This window comes from Nerophis lumbriciformis, linkage group LG24, assembly GCF_033978685.3.
Source record: "Nerophis lumbriciformis linkage group LG24, RoL_Nlum_v2.1, whole genome shotgun sequence".
Lineage (NCBI taxonomy): Eukaryota > Metazoa > Chordata > Actinopteri > Syngnathiformes > Syngnathidae > Nerophis > Nerophis lumbriciformis.
This window is the reverse complement of record NC_084571.2, coordinates 4,174,883-4,193,838: the sequence shown is the minus strand read 5'-3', so window position 1 is coordinate 4,193,838 and position 18,956 is coordinate 4,174,883. Positions and strand designations below refer to the sequence as shown.

Sequence of the window (18,956 nt, the reverse complement as noted above, 5' to 3'; positions counted from 1 at the left end):
AGTTGACTGTTAGCAAGTTCCAAATTGGGGGGGCGTGAGTTGTCGAGTGAAAGGGGGGCTTAGAGGCAATGACGTAATAGCATCTTTAGTGATAGTAAATAACTATTTTGACATACAGATAAATAAAATAAACATTAACTCTAGGGGGGGGTGAAAAAATAATGTGTCCATTTAAATTTAAATAGCGCCTTTAATGCAGTGCTTCTTAAATAGTGGTGTTGGCCCCCCTGAGGAGGCACGCTGTGAATTATCAAGGCAAAGGGGGGCATGAGAGGCAATGCCGTTATAGCAGCTTTACTGTTGGTAAAAAAAAAAAAAAACCATCTAATTTTTCAAATACAGATGGAAAAATAAACATTAACTTCAGGGGGGGCGTGAAAAAAATTATGAGTCCTCGTAAAATTTGATCGTGAGCAAATTCCAAATGGGGGTGAGGGGGTTGGGGGTGAGTTGTCGAGTAAAAGGGGGGCGTGAGAGGCAATGACCTAATAGCATCTTTAGTGTTAGTAAATAACTATTTTGACACATACAGATAGAAAAACAAACTATAACTTCAGGGGGGGGCGTGAAAAAATAATGAGTCCTAGTAAAATTTGACTGTGAGCAAGTTCCAAATGGGGGGGGGGGTTGTAGAGTGAAAGGGGGGTGTGAGAGGCAATGGCCTAATAGCATCTTTAGTGTGAGTAAAGAAATAACTATTTTGACACATACAGATAGAAAAATAAACATTAATTTCAGGGGGGCGTGGAAAAAATATAGAGTCCCAGTCAAATTTGACTGTGAGCAAGTTCCAAATTGGGGGGCCGTGAGTTGTCGAGTGAAAGGGGGGCTTAGAGGCAATAAAGTAATAGCATCTTTAGTGTGAGTAAAGAACTATTTTGACACATACAGATTGAAAAATAAACATTAACCTCAGGGGGCGTGAAAAAAATAATGTGTCCTAGTAAAAGTTGACTGTTGGCAAGTTCCAAATTGGGGGGGCGTGAGTTGTCGAGTGAAAGGGGGGCTTAGAGGCAATGAGGTAATAGCATCTTTAGTGATAGTAAATAACTATTTTGACACATACACATAGAAAAATAAACATTAACTTCAGGGGACCGTGAAAAAAATAATGTGTCCTAGTCAAATTTGACTGTAAGTTCCAAATTGGGGGGGCCGTGAGTTGTCGAGTGAAAGGGGGGCTTAGAGGCAATAAAGTAATAGCATCTTTAGTGTGAGTAAATAACTATTTTGACACATACAGATTGAAAAATAAACATTAACTTCAGGGGGCGTGAAAAAAATAATCTGTCCTAGTAAAAGTTGACTGTTAGCAAGTTCCAAATTGGGGGGGCGTGAGTTGTCGAGTGAAAGGGGGGCTTAGAGGCAATGACGTAATAGCATCTTTAGTGATAGTAAATAACTATTTTGACATACAGATAAATAAAATAAACATTAACTCTAGGGGGGGGTGAAAAAATAATGTGTCCATTTAAATTTAAATAGCGCCTTTAATGCAGTGCTTCTTAAATAGTGGTGTTGGCCCCCCTGAGGAGGCACGCTGTGAATTATCAAGGCAAAGGGGGGCATGAGAGGCAATGCCGTTATAGCAGCTTTACTGTTGGTAAAAAAAAAAAAAAAACATCTAATTTTTGAAATACAGATGGAAAAATAAACATTAACTTCAGGGGGGGCGTGAAAAAAATTATGAGTCCTCGTAAAATTTGATCGTGAGCAAATTCCAAATGGGGGTGAGGGGGTTGGGGGTGAGTTGTCGAGTAAAAGGGGGGCGTGAGAGGCAATGACCTAATAGCATCTTTAGTGTTAGTAAATAACTATTTTGACACATACAGATAGAAAAACAAACTATAACTTCAGGGGGGGGGGGGGGCGTGAAAAAATAATGAGTCCTAGTAAAATTTGCCTGTGAGCAAGTTCCAAATGGGGGGGGGGGGTTGTAGAGTGAAAGGGGGGTGTGAGAGGCAATGGCCTAATAGCATCTTTAGTGTGAGTAAAGAAATAACTATTTTGACACATACAGATAGAAAAATAAACATTAATTTCAGGGGGGCGTGGAAAAAATATAGAGTCCCAGTCAAATTTGACTGTGAGCAAGTTCCAAATTGGGGGGCCGTGAGTTGTCGAGTGAAAGGGGGGCTTAGAGGCAATAAAGTAATAGCATCTTTAGTGTGAGTAAATAACTATTTTGACACATACAGATTGAAAAATAAACATTAACTTCAGGGGGACGTGAAAAAAATAATGTGTCCTAGTAAAAGTTGACTGTTAGCAAGTTCCAAATTGGGGGGGGCGTGAGTTGTCGAGTGAAAGGGGGGCTTAGAGGCAATGAGGTAATAGCATCTTTAGTGATAGTAAATAACTATTTTGACACATACACATAGAAAAATAAACATTAACTTCAGGGGACCGTGAAAAAAATAATGTGTCCTAGTCAAATTTGACTGTAAGTTCCAAATTGGGGGGGCGTGAGTTATCGAGTAAAAGGGGGGCTTAGAGGCAATGACGTAATAGCATCTTTAGTGATAGTAAATAACTATTTTGACACATACAAATAAACATTAACTTCAGGGGGGCGTGAAAAAATGAGTCCTGGTGAAATTTGACTGTGAGCAAGTTCCAAATTGGGGGGCCGTGAGTTGTCGAGTGAAAGGGGGGCTTAGAGGCAATAAAGTAATAGCATCTTTAGTGTGAGTAAATAACTATTTTGACACATACAGATTGAAAAATAAACATTAACTTCAGGGGGCGTGAAAAAAATAATGTGTCCTAGTAAAAGTTGACTGTTGGCAAGTTCCAAATTGGGGGGGCGTGAGTTGTCGAGTGAAAGGGGGGCTTAGAGGCAATGAGGTAATAGCATCTTTAGTGATAGTAAATAACTATTTTGACACATACACATAGAAAAATAAACATTAACTTCGGGGGACCGTGAAAAAAATAATGTGTCCTAGTCAAATTTGACTGTAAGTTCCAAATTGGGGGGGCGTGAGTTATCGAGTAAAAGGGGGGCTTAGAGGCAATGACGTAATAGCATCTTTAGTGATAGTAAATAACTATTTTGACACATACACATAGAAAAATAAACATTAACTTCAGGGGACCGTGAAAAAAACAATGTGTCCTAGTCAAATTTGACTGTAAGTTCCAAATTGGGGGGGCGTGAGTTATCGAGTAAAAGGGGGGCTTAGAGGCAATGACGTAATAGCATCTTTAGTGATAGTAAATAACTATTTTGACACATACAAATAAACATTAACTTCAGGGGGGCGTGAAAAAATGAGTCCTGGTGAAATTTGACTGTGAGCAAGTTCCAAATTGGGGGGCCATGAGTTGTCGAGTGAAAGGGGGGCTTAGAGGCAATAAAGTAATAGCATCTTTAGTGTGAGTAAATAACTATTTTGACACATACAGATAGAAAAATAAACATTAACTTCAGGGGGCGTGAAAGAAATAATGTGTCCTAGTAAAAGTTGACTGTTGGCAAGTTCCAAATTGGGGGGGCGTGAGTTGTCGAGTGAAAGGGGGGCTTAGAGGCAATGAGGTAATAGCATCTTTAGTGATAGTAAATAACTATTTTGACACATACACATAGAAAAATAAACATTAACTTCAGGGGACCGTGAAAAAAATAATGTGTCCTAGTCAAATTTGACTGTAAGTTCCAAATTGGGGGGGCGTGAGTTATCGAGTAAAAGGGGGGCTTAGAGGCAATGACGTAATAGCATCTTTAGTGATAGTAAATAACTATTTTGACACATACACATAGAAAAATAAACATTAACTTCAGGGGACCGTGAAAAAAATAATGTGTCCTAGTCAAATTTGACTGTAAGTTCCAAATTGGGGGGGCGTGAGTTATCGAGTAAAAGGGGGGCTTAGAGGCAATGACGTAATAGCATCTTTAGTGATAGTAAATAACTATTTTGACACATACAAATAAACATTAACTTCAGGGGGGCGTGAAAAAATGAGTCCTGGTGAAATTTGACTGTGAGCAAGTTCCAAATTGGGGGGCCATGAGTTGTCGAGTGAAAGGGGGGCTTAGAGGCAATAAAGTAATAGCATCTTTAGTGTGAGTAAATAACTATTTTGACACATACAGATTGAAAAATAAACATTAACTTCAGGGGGCGTGAAAAAAATAATGTGTCCTAGTAAAAGTTGACTGTTGGCAAGTTCCAAATTGGGGGGGCGTGAGTTGTCGAGTGAAAGGGGGGCTTAGAGGCAATGAGGTAATAGCATCTTTAGTGATAGTAAATAACTATTTTGACACATACACATAGAAAAATAAACATTAACTTCAGGGGACCGTGAAAAAAATAATGTGTCCTAGTCAAATTTGACTGTAAGTTCCAAATTGGGGGGGGCGTGAGTTATCGAGTAAAAGGGGGGCTTAGAGGCAATGACGTAATAGCATCTTTAGTGATAGTAAATAACTATTTTGACACATACACATAGAAAAATAAACATTAACTTCAGGGGACCGTGAAAAAAATAATGTGTCCTAGTCAAATTTGACTGTAAGTTCCAAATTGGGGGGGCGTGAGTTATCGAGTGAAAGGGGGGCTTAAAGGCAATGACGTAATAGCATCTTTAGTGATAGTAAATAACTATTTTGACACATACAAATAAACATTAACTTCAGGGGGGCGTGAAAAAATGAGTCCTGGTGAAATTTGACTGTGAGCAAGTTCCAAATTGGGGGGCCGTGAGTTGTCGAGTGAAAGGGGGGCTTAGAGGCAATAAAGTAATAGCATCTTTAGTGTGAGTAAATAACTATTTTGACACATACAGATTGAAAAATAAACATTAACTTCAGGGGGCGTGAAAAAAATAATGTGTCCTAGTAAAAGTTGACTGTTAGCAAGTTCCAAATTGGGGGGGGCGTGAGTTGTCGAGTGAAAGGGGGGCTTAGAGGCAATGAGGTAATAGCATCTTTAGTGATAGTAAATAACTATTTTGACACATACAGATTGAAAAATAAACATTAACTTCAGGGGGCGTGAAAAAAATAATGTGTCCTAGTAAAAGTTGACTGTTAGCAAGTTCCAAATTGGGGGGGCGTGAGTTGTCGAGTGAAAGGGGGGCTTAGAGGCAATGAGGTAATAGCATCTTTAGTGATAGTAAATAACTATTTTGACACATACACATAGAAAAATAAACATTAACTTCAGGGGACCGTGAAAAAAATAATGTGTCCTAGTCAAATTTGACTGTAAGTTCCAAATTGGGGGGGCGTGAGTTATCGAGTAAAAGGGGGGCTTAGAGGCAATGACGTAATAGCATCTTTAGTGATAGTAAATAACTATTTTGACATACAGATAAATAAAATAAACATTAACTCTAGGGGGGGGTGAAAAAATAATGTGTCCATTTAAATTTAAATAGCGCCTTTAATGCAGTGCTTCTTAAATAGTGGTGTTGGCCCCCCTGAGGAGGCACGCTGTGAATTATCAAGGCAAAGGGGGGCATGAGAGGCAATGCCGTTATAGCAGCTTTACTGTTGGTAAAAAAAAAAAAACCATCTAATTTTTCAAATACAGATGGAAAAATAAACATTAACTTCAGGGGGGGCGTGAAAAAAATTATGAGTCCTCGTAAAATTTGATCGTGAGCAAATTCCAAATGGGGGTGAGGGGGTTGGGGGTGAGTTGTCGAGTAAAAGGGGGGCGTGAGAGGCAATGGCCTAATAGCATCTTTAGTGTGAGTAAAGAAATAACTATTTTGACACATACAGATAGAAAAATAAACATTAATTTCAGGGGGGCGTGGAAAAAATATAGAGTCCCAGTCAAATTTGACTGTGAGCAAGTTCCAAATTGGGGGGCTGTGAGTTGTCGAGTGAAAGGGGGGCTTAGAGGCAATAAAGTAATAGCATCTTTAGTGTGAGTAAGTAACTATTTTGACACATACAGATTGAAAAATAAACATTAACTTCAGGGGGCGTGAAAAAAATAATGTGTCCTAGTAAAAGTTGACTGTTAGCAAGTTCCAAATTGGGGGGGGCGTGAGTTGTCGAGTGAAAGGGGGGCTTAGAGGCAATGAGGTAATAGCATCTTTAGTGATAGTAAATAACTATTTTGACACATACACATAGAAAAATAAACATTAACTTCAGGGGACCGTGAAAAAAATAATGTGTCCTAGTCAAATTTGACTGTAAGTTCCAAATTGGGGGGGCGTGAGTTATCGAGTAAAAGGGGGGCTTAGAGGCAATGACGTAATAGCATCTTTAGTGATAGTAAATAACTATTTTGACACATACACATAGAAAAATAAACATTAACTTCAGGGGACCGTGAAAAAAATAATGTGTCCTAGTCAAATTTGACTGTAAGTTCCAAATTGGGGGGGCGTGAGTTATCGAGTAAAAGGGGGGCTTAGAGGCAATGACGTAATAGCATCTTTAGTGATAGTAAATAACTATTTTGACACATACACATAGAAAAATAAACATTAACTTCAGGGGACCGTGAAGAAAATAATGTGTCCTAGTCAAATTTGACTGTAAGTTCCAAATTGGGGGGGGCGTGAGTTATCGAGTAAAAGGGGGGCTTAGAGGCAATGACGTAATAGCATCTTTAGTGATAGTAAATAACTATTTTGACACATACACATAGAAAAATAAACATTAACTTCAGGGGACCGTGAAAAAAATAATGTGTCCTAGTCAAATTTGACTGTAAGTTCCAAATTGGGGGGGCGTGAGTTATCGAGTAAAAGGGGGGCTTAGAGGCAATGACGTAATAGCATCTTTAGTGATAGTAAATAACTATTTTGACACATACAAATAAACATTAACTTCAGGGGGGCGTGAAAAAATGAGTCCTGGTGAAATTTGACTGTGAGCAAGTTCCAAATAGCCCATTTAATGCAGTGTAGTGGGGTGGAGCGCCCTGGAAGAGGGGCACCATGAGTTGTCTGGTGAAAGGGGGGCGTGAGAGCCAATGGCGCAATAGCATCTTTAGTGTTAGTAAAGAAAGAACTACCTTGACACATACAGATAAATAATATATTTTCTAGGGGGGGCGTGAAAGCAATTCTGTCCCATCGGGGTGGCGTGACAAGAGCAGCACTGATATAAACAGTAATTGAATAACATATTCATTTTGGTCACATGACATCAGCAACCACTCGGGTGCCATTAGGCGTCTTTGGAGTTCTCCAAGGGGAAGGTATCGACCCATTTCTGCGTGCGCTCCCGACACTCGTCCCAGTTGTAGAGCGGGCGGTACTGGAAGTGGCGCAGCGCTTTGTCCGTGTTCACGGTGAAGGAGGTGCTGGCCACGCTCAAGGTGTAGCTGTTCAGGAGCGGCGTGAAGTTGCAGACGGGCCACAGGACCCAGCGCAGGACGTCGTTGAGCGCGGCCAGCAACCACAGCAGCGCCAGCGGCATGCGGACCCGCCGGAAGTTAAAGGTCGCCAGGAAGATCATGTTGAAGTCCTCGTAGCTCTTGTACGGGGAGTCGTCGTAGCAGAAGAAGGCCTCGCCGCCGACCTTGTCCAAGCGCTCAACGAGGGCACGGGCGGCCAGCACGTGCATCCACGCCACGTTGCCTGGCAACACAAAGGACACAGGGACACCCATCATCCAAAACCGATCCACGCCACTTTTTGTCTCGTCTATTCCGGTGCTAAATTCAGTGGTAGGGTACCTAAAGGGCGGAGCTAATCCAATTGCAGTTCACTGATTGGCTGACACAGAATCATCACTTGCAGGCCAGCAAGATACCAACGACTAATTTGATCAGGTTAGCTGTCTGTCAATATCTTCATGGAGAGGTGGCCACTTGTTCAGGGTCTACCCTAACATTATCAATAGTAGCCTCTCTTCTGGAATAGTTCCAGTAGAGTTTAAACATGCAGTGGTACGACCTCTACTTAAAAAACCCAGCCTCGACCCCTCTCTCCTCTCTAACTTCAGACCTATCTCTAATCTTCCATACATTTCCAAAATATTAGAGAAGGTTGTCTACAGTCAGTTGCTGCCCTTCTTAGAGGATAATGGTATCACTGAGCTGTTCCAGTCCGGTTTTAAAGCCCTCCACAGCACAGAGTCAGCGCTTCTAAAAGTTTTTAACGATATCCTCCTGTCCACTGATTCTGGTAAATATGTTGTCCTGGTGCTTTTAGATCTGTCTGCTGCGTTCGACACCGTCGACCACGCCACCTTAATCACTCGTCTTGAGAACTGTGTGGGCATTAAGGGCGCCGCCCTCAACTGGTTCCGGTCGTACCTAACCGACAGGAGTTTTTGTGTAAAAGTAGACAGTTTTATGTCGTCCACAGCTCCTTTACCACATGGGGTCCCCCAGGGCTCAATCCTTGCCCCAATTGTATTTGCGCTTTACCTTCTCCCCCTTGGTTCTATTTTTAGGAAGTACAGTATTGCATTTCATTTTTATGCCGATGATTGCCAGATTTATTTTCCCATGGCACAAAATAACACGGTTCAACGTCTTATTGACTGCCTGCACGACATCAAAGTCTGGCTTTCAGCTAACTTCCTGAGCCTAAATGAAGATAAAACAGAAGTTATGTTGTTCGGTCCAAGTCGCTCTCCCTCCCCCAACGTTGACCTCGGCACTCTGACCCCGTATCTCAGCGACTCTGTCACAAACCTGGGGGTAAAGTTTGACTCAGATTTTAAATTCGAAAAACAAATCAGCAGCGTCGTTCAAAAAAGCTTTTATCAATTACGCCAAATAGCGAAAGTGAAACCGCTTCTATCAAGACATGATCTTGAGAAATTAATCCATGCTTTTATCTCGACTCGTCTTGATTACTGTAATGCCTTGTATGTTGGCATTAGCCAGGCCTCCCTCGCCCGCCTGCAGCTCGTGCAGAACTCTGCTGCTCGTCTGCTAACACAGACCCGCAGACGTGAGCACATCACCCCTATTTTAGCGTCCCTTCACTGGCTCCTTTTATTTGTTTTTAAATGTCTAAACAACCTCGCGCCAACCTATCTCTCCGACCTCCTTCAGCCTTACTGCCCCACCCGATCCTTAAGATCAGCCGATCAGCTGCTGTTGACGGTCCCTGACACAAGGCTGAAGCTTAGAGGTGACAGAGCTTTCGCCGTTGCTGCTCCCAAGCTCTGGAACGACCTACCCCTGAGTGTTAGACAAGCCTCCTCTCTTCCTGTTTTTAAATCTCTCTTAAAAACATACTTTTATTCCATGGCTTTTAACACTGAGTGATATCCATCCTGCAATGGCGCCTCATAATACACCTGCTGTGATCCTGTTTTTATGTTTTTATTAATTCTATTTTAATTATTTATTTTTTATCGTGTTCTGTTTGTGTTGTGTTGTGTTTGCTCGGTACTCGTTTTATCTTTTAACCTGCTCATTGTACAGCACTTTGGCTACCCCTGTGGTAAATTTTAAATGTGCTCTATAAATAAAGTTGATTTGATTTGATTTGATTTAGTACCCTGACTTTAGCCTAATTCAGCTGGGCTAGGTTATAGGTTGGATATTTTGATCCATCCAGACATGTTATGGGTTTTCAACAACTCTTTTACTGTTTTACAACAATCAATGATGCAAAATGGACTTTTTAGTGATGGAAAACATAATATGATACCAAGTCTGACCTAGTAGAAGAGCCCATCCTGTGCGTGTATGCACCCCACTTTGTAAAAAATTTTAAATAAAAAGGCTTCACGACACTTCTTAAAATGAAGCCAGGACTTGTCCAACTATTAACAAAAGGCTTCACTACACAACTTAAAAGGAAGCCAGGAACTAGTCCAACTATCAAAAAAAGGCTTCACGACACATCTTCTAATGAAGCCCAGACTAGTCTAACAATTTTTTTTAAAAAAGCTTCACTACACGTCTTAAAATGAAGCCAGGAACTCGTCCAACTATTAATAAAAGGCTTCATTACACGTCTTAAAATGAAGCCAGGAACTTAATCAACTATTTAAAAAAGGCTTCACTACACAACTTAAAATGAAGCGAGGAAATAGTCCAACTATTAAAAAAGGCTTCATTACACGTCTTAAAATGAAGCCAGGAACTTAATAAACTATTTAAAAAAGGCTTCACTACACAACTTAAAAGGAAGCCAGGAACTAGTCCAACTATCAAAAAAAGGCTTCACGACACATCTTCTAATGAAGCCCAGACTAGTCTAACAATTTTTAAAAAAAAGCTTCACTACACGTCTTAAAATGAAGCCAGGAACTCGTCCAACTATTAATAAAAGGCTTCATTACACGTCTTAAAATGAAGCCAGGAACTTAATCAACTATTTTAAAAAGGCTTCACTACACAACTTAAAATGAAGCGAGGAAATAGTCCGACTATTAAAAAAAGGCTTCATTAGACGTCTTAAAATGAAGCCAGGAACTCAATCAACTATTAAAAAAAGGCTTCACTATACAACTTAAAATGAAGCCAGGAACTAGTCCAACTATCAAAAAAAACAACTTCACGAAATGTCTTAAAATGAAGCCAACCAACACTAGTCCAACTATTGTATTTTTTTTTAAAGGCTTCACTACACGTCTTAAAATGAAGCCAGGAACTCGTCCAACTGTTAAAAAAAACATTCATTACACGTCCTAAAATCAAGCCAGGAACTTAATCAACTTTTTAAAAAAAAGGCTTCACTACACAACTTAAAATCAAGCCAGGAACTAGTCCAACTATCAAAAAAAGGCTTCACAACACGTCTTAAAAGGAAGCCCAGACTAGTCTAACAATTTTTTTTTTAAAAGGCTTCACTACACGTCTTAAAATGAAGCCAGGAACTTAATCGACTATTTAAAAAAGGTTTCACTACACAACTTAAAATGAAGCCAGGAAATAGTCGAACTATTAAAAAAAGGCTTCATTAGACGTCTTAAAATGAAGCCAGGAACTTAATCAACTACTAAAAAAAGGCTTCGCTACACAACTTAAAATGAAGAGAGGAACTAGTCCAACTATCAAAAAAAAAACTTCACGAATTGTCTTAAAATGAAACCAAGACTAGTCCAACTATTTTTTTTGTATTTTTTTTTTAATAAAAAGGCTTCACACACGTCTTAAAATGAAGCCAGGAACTCGTCCAACTATTTAAAAAAGCATTCATTACACGTCTTAAAATCAAGCCGGGAACTTAATCTAGTTTTTAAAAAAGGCTTCACTACACAACTTAAAATCAAGCCAGGAACTAGTCCAACTATCAAAAAAAGGCTTCACAACACGTCTTAAAATAAAGCCAAGACTAGTCCAACTATTTTTTTAAAAGAAAGGCTTCATTACACGTGTTAAAATGAAGTCAAGAACTGTCCAACTATCAAAAAAAGGCTTCACCACAGGTCTTAAAATGAAGCCAGGAACTTGTCCAACTATTTTTAAAAAAGGCTTCACTACACGTGTTAAAATCAAGTCAACAATTGTCAAACTATCAAAAAGAGGCTTCACCAAAGGTCTTAAAATAAAGTCAGACACCCGTCCAACCATAAAACAAAAAGGCTTCACTACACACCTTAAAATGAAGCCAGGAACTCATCCAACCGTCAAAAAAAAGGCTTCACTACACGTCTTGAAATGAAGCCAGGAACTCGTCCAATTGTCAAAAAAAAGAGGCTTTACTACATGTCTTAAAATGAAGTCAGGAACTGTGTAATTATCAATAAAAGGCTTAACTACACAGCTTAAAATAAAGCCAGGAACTCGTCCAACTACCAAAAAAAGGCTTCACGACACGTCTTAAAATGAAGCCAGGAACTTGTCCAACTATTTAAAAAAAGGCTTCACTACACGTGTTAAAATGAAGTCAAGAACTGTCCAACTATCAAAAAGAGGCTTCACCACAGGTCTTAAAATGAAGCCAGGAACTCGTCCAACTATTTTTTTTAAAGGCTTCACTACACGTGTTAAAATGAAGTCAAGAACTGTCCAACTATCAAAAAGAGGCTTCACTACACGTCTTGAAATGAAGCCAGGAACTCGTCCAATTGTCAAAAAAAAAGGCTTTACTGCATGTCTTAAAATGAAGTCAGGAACTGTGTAATTATCAAAAAAAGGCTTAACTACACAGCTTAAAATGAAGCCAGGAACTCGTCCAACTACCAAAAAAGGCTTTGACATAGGTCTTAAAATGAAGTCAGGAACCCGTCCAACTCTCAAAAACAGGCTTCACCACATGTTTTAAAATGAAGCCAGAAACTCCTCCAACTATCAAAAAAAGGCTTCACTACATGTCTTAAAATGAAGTCAGAAACTGTCTAATTATTTTTTAAAAAAGCTTCACTACATGTTTTATAATGAAGCCAGGAACTCGTCCGACCGTCCAAAAAAGGCTTCACCGCACGCCTTAAAATGAAGTTAGGAACTCATCAAACCATCAAAAAAAGCTTCACCACGTCTTAAAATAAAGCAATGAACTCATCCAACTATCAAAAAAAGGCTTCACTACACGTCTTAAATGAGGCCAGGAACTCGTCCAACTATCAAAAAAGGCTTCACTACACGTCTTAAAATGAGCCCAGGAACTCATCTATCAAAAAAAGATAGATAAAATGACGTCAGGAACTGTCTATTTTTTTTTTTTTAAAGGCTTCACTACACAACTTCAAATGAAGCCAGAAACTTGCCCAACTGTCAAAAAAGGGCTTCACTGCATGTCTCAAAATGAAGCTAGGCACTCATCCAACTATCAAAAAAGGCTTCACTACACATCTTAAAACAAAGCCATGACCTCGTCCAACAATCAGTCATCTGCAAACGCAGAAGCTGCAAGTTTGATCATGTTGTTCTTCTTCAGCAAGTAGCATGATGCTGCTATCAAAATGTTAGCATTTTAGCTGTGTTGCTAAAGCGAGGGTACCCCTGTATAATAATGTTTGACTATAAAATGTGTAATTGATGGATTCACATGTGTTTATTTGTTTACAATGGATGCCCATTAGTTGCAACTTTTCAAATACGTGACGCTTGTAATGCCAACGTTGTAAAGCGAGGGTACGGGTGGGAGCAGGCAGGGTTCCCTGAAGGGCGTAACCACCTAATTAGACCTAATGAGGGTATTTTTGAAAGAGTTCTGGTTCAGTTTTAGTAGAGAACCACCACCCTGACTACACACTTACCACTACCGCTTCCTGCTTGCATCAGCAGACAACATCGAACTAGGTCATCATGTGTCAGCTTCCGTGAGTCACCAATGACGATCCTTGCAGGCCCGGACTATGTATATACCTGTTTTATGTTCCAGTCAAGTGCTGAGGAAGAGCTGTTGCGTGACTTCTGCTTTTTATTTTGGTTGCCAGACTCAACGCTCCCCTTTTGCAGCAGCTTGTTCTACCTTGTGCAGCTTATCTTCATTTAAGACTCACCAACGTAGACTCGCCCGTGTTCGGTGGTTTCCGGGACGCCAAGGACGATCACGCCCCCCCTCTTGACGCCCAGCCTGTAGAAGTCTTTGATCAGCTCGTGGCCCTCGCCGTAGATGCCCGTCGGCCTCAGCGAACACGTGTGCAAGCGCTCGCCGCTTTTCACCTACACAGGACACAAAACCTTTACCTTACTGTGATGACAGAACCATCATATGTATTCATACCATACATCAACCATGGGCCACACCTTATAATGTATTGCTTTTGTTTCACTCTGTAATCCTGCAAGTGTGCAAAGGCAAGGCGTGGAAGCGCGCAGAACACCTCTACAAGCATGCAAAGATGAGGCATGAACGCATGAAAAACACCTACACAAGCGTGCAAAGGCAAGGCGTGGAAGCGCGCAGAACACCTCTACGAGCGTGCGATGATGAGGCATGAAAGCATGAAAAACACCTACACAAGCGTGCAAAGGCAAGGCGTGGAAGCGCGCAGAACACCTCTACGAGCGTGCGAAGATGAGGCATGAAAGCATGAAAAACACCTACACAAGCGTGCAAAGGCAAGGCGTGGAAGCGCGCAGAACACCTCTACGAGCGTGCGAAGATGAGGCATGAAAGCATGAAAAACACCTAAACAAGCGTGCAAAGGCAAGGCGTGAAAGCGCGCAGAACACCTCTACGAGCGTGCGAAGATGAGGCATGAAAGCATGAAAAACACCTAAACAAGCGTGCAAAGGCAAGGCGTGGAAGCGCGCAGAACACCTCTACGAGCGTGCGAAGATGAGGCATGAACGCATGAAAAACACCTACACAAGCGTGCAAAGGCAAGGCGTGGAAGCGCGCAGAACACCTCTACGAGCGTGCGAAGATGAGGCATGAACGCATGAAAAACACCTACACAAGCGTGCAAAGGCAAGGCGTGGAAGCGCGCAGAACACCTCTACGAGCGTGCGAAGATGAGGCATGAAAGCATGAAAAACACCTAAACAAGCGTGCAAAGGCAAGGCGTGGAAGCGCGTAGAACACCTCTACGAGCGTGCAAAGATGAGGTATGAAAGCATGAAAAACACCTAAACAAGCGTGCAAAGGCAAGGCGTGGAAGCGCGCAGAACACCTCTACGAGCGTGCGAAGATGAGGCATGAAAGCATGAAAAACACCTACACAAGAGTGCAAAAGTAAGGCGTGGAAGCACGCAGAACACCTCTACGAGCGTGCGAAGATGAGGCATGAACGCATGAAAAACACCTACACAAGCGTGCAAAGGCAAGGCGTGGAAGCGCAGAACAAAGACACAAGCACGCAAAGGTGAGGCGTGGAAGTGTGCAGAACACCACAAATGTGCAAAGGAGAGTTGTGGAAGTGCGCAGAACAACTCCAAAATCGTGCAAAGGCGAGTTGTGGAAGCGTCCACATACACTTCCACAAGCGTGCAAAACTAAACCACAGGCGTGCAAAACTAAACCACAGGCGTGCAAAGTAGAAGCCTGCACATGCACCTCCACAAGCATGCAAAGGCAAAGTGTGGAAACGTGTAGAACAAAACCACAGACATGCAAAGGCAAGGCATGGAAGCGTGCGGAACAAAACCACAAGCATGCAAAGGTGAGGTGTGAGAACATGGAGACTAACTCCACAAGTGTGCAAAGGCGAGTTGTGGAAGCGTGCACATACGCCTCCACAAGTGTGCAAAACAAAACCACAGGCGTGCAAAGTAGAAGCCTGCACACTCACCTCCACAAGCGTGCAAAGGCAAAGCGTGGAACAAAACCACAGACATGTAAAGGTAAGGCATGGAAGCGTGCGGAACAAAACCACAAGTGTGCAAAGGTGAGGTGTGGAAGTGTGCAGAACACCTCCACAAATGTGCAAAGGCGAGTTGTGGAAGCGTGCACAACACCTCCACAAGTGTGCAAAGGCAAAGCGTGGAAGCGTGCAGACCACCTCCCCAAGTGTGCAAAGACAAGGCGTGAAAGCGTGCACAACACTCATAAGCGTACAAAGGTGAGGCATGAAAGTGTGCACAACATATTTCACAAGTGCGGCGTGGAAGCATGCAAAACACGTCTACAACCGTGAAAAACAAAGGCGTGAAAGCATGCAGAACACTTCCACAAGCATGTAAAGACAAGGTGTGGAAGCGTGCAAACCACCAACAAGTGCGAAAAAGCGAAGCGTGCAGAACACCTTCACAAGCGTACAAAGGTGAGGCGTGGGAGCATGCAGAGCACCTTTCACAACTGTTCAAAGGTGAGGCGTGGAAGCGTGCGGAACACCTCCACAAGTGCGCAAAGGTGAGGCGTGGGGGCATATAAAACACCTGGACAAGCACAGAAAAGCAAGGCGCGGAAGCGTGTTGCACACATGGTCACGTTGCAGAAAAGAAATTAAACAAAAACATTTTTAATCCTTTTTTAAAAACTACTTGCATGGCCAATTGTGCAAATTAGACGGTGACATTCTGTAGAATCCCCGCCCCCACAAATAGATTGTTGGATTTTTTTTTTGTAGGAAAAAATGTTTCTTCTTAAATATGTGGGCCAATAAAAAAATTTTTAAAACGGGGGCCGCAAATGGCCCCTGTGCCAGACTTTGGACACCCCTGCTGTCAACGCTGCCTAAACAGCAAAGAGGACTGTAATGATTTGGAGTGCATGAGAAAGTGGAAGGTAAACAACAGAGCAGCAACCGGACCAATGATGTAATGAGGTAAGGTCCAAAGCGATTACGCAATACTTTAAATGCAGCTACTGCCCTCTTGTGGACTTAAACGGAAGAGCGTTTGTCCTACCTTGATGCCGTTTGCTTCCAGGACAATCTTCTCGGCCTTGGCCTTGCTTTTGGGGTAGGCCATCGTGTGCTTCACCTGGTAAGGTGTGTTTTCATTGCCCCTACATGGAGAAAGTCACATGATCAGGACGAGAGAAGCAGATCATAACAGAGCGGCTTCATTCCCGCCATCATAACAAAAACACATTCCGCGGAGATTCCGCCCATCTTAAATCATGACTGTTTTCATTTCGGGTATGTGGAAAAATGAAGTAAACAAACATGACATTTTTTGCAGGGTGCGAGCCAGTCTTTCTTTGGAACTTTACCTCGCTTCGACTGAGGCAAGCGTCGAAGAGATGGTTTGATGTCAATAAATTATCATTAAATGTAAAAAACAAAACAAAGTTTATGATTTTTTTGTAAAGAGGAAAAGGGAGGAAACGATCAAACTGTCAATAGATGGAATTGATATTGAAAGGGTTTCTGAACTTAGATTTTTAGGAGTGATACTAGATGACGGTCTGACATGGAAATCTCACAATGCACATGTACGGAAAAAGATGTCTAAGAGTATTTTTATATTAAATAAGGTAAAATATGTGTTGGATTACAAGGCAATGCGTATATTGTATTGTGCACTTATATTGCCATATATCAGCTACTGTGTGGAAGTGTGGGGGAACACATATAAGAGTAACATAAAGGCATTGTATCAACTACAGAAAAGAGCTATCAGGATTATTCATAAAGCAGATTATCTAGAACACACTAACCTATTATTTATTAATTCTGGTTTGTTGAAACTACAGGAGCTAGTAAAGTTACAGACGTTATGTGTTATGTTTTAGGCTAAAAGTAAAGCATTAGCAGCAAATTTACAAAAAAATGTTTGTCATCACCTCTGAGAATGAAGAGCGTAGAAGAAAAGGTCTTCAAGGGCAACTTTAAAACAAATGTGTATATCAGTGGTGGGGGTTAAACTATGGAATTCTCTTTACAATGAGATAAAAGATTGTAGAAATATATTCCAATTGAAAAAAATATATAAAGACAGAACAATAAGATCATATGGACAGCCGTAAGTATCTACATTTTGCTTTATATTTATTATTTTACTTATTTTTTGTCTGGTTTTGTATTTGTTTTTTATCATCCCTTGAGGTGTATATTACTTTTTTTGTTCGGTTTGTACTTCATGAAGTTTTGCACTTTTTTTGTTTGTTTTCATTATATTTGGATGTATTTGTTTGGTTTGTATGCTTGTGAATCTGGGCTATCCATTAAGTAACACTACATATTATGTTGAAGGGGGCAGGTAATATAAGATTTTCCTCATCCTGTTCCTTCTCAAGCATTGGTGTGTACATATGTGTTTAGTTGCTAAACGTTTAATTGTCTATTGATCAAAAATGCACATCAATTAAGGTGATAAATAGAAATGAAATGAAAAATGAAATGAAAATTAACTTCAACACACGTTCGCCACATTTTTTACGCTTCATGGCCACTTCATTAGGCACACTGGCACCATCCAGTGAGCTCCGATATGAACATTCTGACACGACAAATTCTCTAAAGGCAACTTTTGAGTGATCAGAGAGGAGTTCATTAGCCAACCAGCTAAGTCCATTTCTTTTTTTTTAAGGTTGGCACCTACAGTATGCTGCAAACTTTATTTATTTATTCGTACAATATAAACAGTACAAAAGGTAACATTGTAAAAAAAAAACAAAAAAAAAAAACATGGAGACAATAAATTAGTAATGAGAAATACCTAATAAGAAATAAAAAAAATAGGTGCATTTCCCTGCAAAAATGTGATTTAACATAATCATGGATTATTTTCATTTTTATTTCCACCACCTTTGGACATTTTATTTAATTTATTAACAAATAATAATTAAGGTCGTCACAATTTTTATTTTTATTTTTTTTTACAAGAATCATACACACTTTTAGTATTTTGTAAGGAGGAATGTTAGAAAAGGTTTGATTAAGTGAAATAGGTCAAAGAGAGAATAGTAATTTTAATTTTTTTAAACACTAACCTATTTATTTTTTAACTGTCTGGAATGGACTTACACTGACTTTAAGTTGAAGTGGAGTGGTAATTGTCTTTTTTTGGCAATACCTAGTGGCCAAAATAGTTAATTGAGGCAGGAAGTTAAATGATGTGGACACGTTTGTTACTGAATACTTTCTACTACACTTCTGCCTTGGAAACTTTGTATGTGTAAGTAATATTCAACCATAATTATTTGATACGAGTTTATATAGACAAATGTGCTGTTTTATTGTTCAATGATTATTACCTATCTCTAGCTTGTGTGCTATTGTGTGCTTAGCTGTTGTGTAGCTGCTCGCTACTGGAAGCCTATAGTCTAGCATGTTCACCTTTTCCATATGGTGGTGTTATTGTTACTGCAGTGCTTCTCAGTTGTTTGTTACGCACCCATACATAATGCAAACTAACATACAAATAATAGGAATTGATGATTATTTTAAAAACATGGAACGATTTTAATAGAATCATTATTTTAAAATGTAAAATATTGTATACAGTAAATACAAATATGTTATCATTAATCCATTAAATTGAGAAATCATTTATTATTTATTTATTATATATTTTCCCCAGGTTTCCAGACTCTCGGGCAGCGCTTCTCAAATATTTTCTGTTACGCCCCCTCTCGGAAGAAGAAAACATTTTGCGCCCGCCCCGCTCTTTGCCATGACTCTAAATAGTACAATTTGTCCATACAATTGCTATAAGTACACCTTTGCATAACATTGTATCCTTATTAACACTAAATATGAAGAAAAAAAAAGAGAAATGAATATAGATCAACTT

General features: G+C 40.4%; 1 protein-coding gene across 1 annotated transcript in view; it reads right to left on the bottom strand.

Annotated features, from left to right (window-relative positions):
* Positions 1 to 6,829: 6,829 nt before the first annotated feature.
* The window catches only part of hsd3b7 (hydroxy-delta-5-steroid dehydrogenase, 3 beta- and steroid delta-isomerase), a 43,362-nt gene continuing 31,235 nt past the window's right edge, over positions 6,830 to 18,956 (bottom strand). The window contains exons 4-6 of the mRNA XM_061981350.1: positions 16,125 to 16,224; positions 13,334 to 13,496; positions 6,830 to 7,554 (exon numbers count right to left, since the gene is read on the bottom strand). Coding sequence (XP_061837334.1) covers positions 7,142 to 7,554; positions 13,334 to 13,496; positions 16,125 to 16,224 — 676 coding nt within the window. The 3' untranslated portion in view covers positions 6,830 to 7,141. The remainder of the gene's footprint in view (positions 7,555 to 13,333; positions 13,497 to 16,124; positions 16,225 to 18,956) is intronic.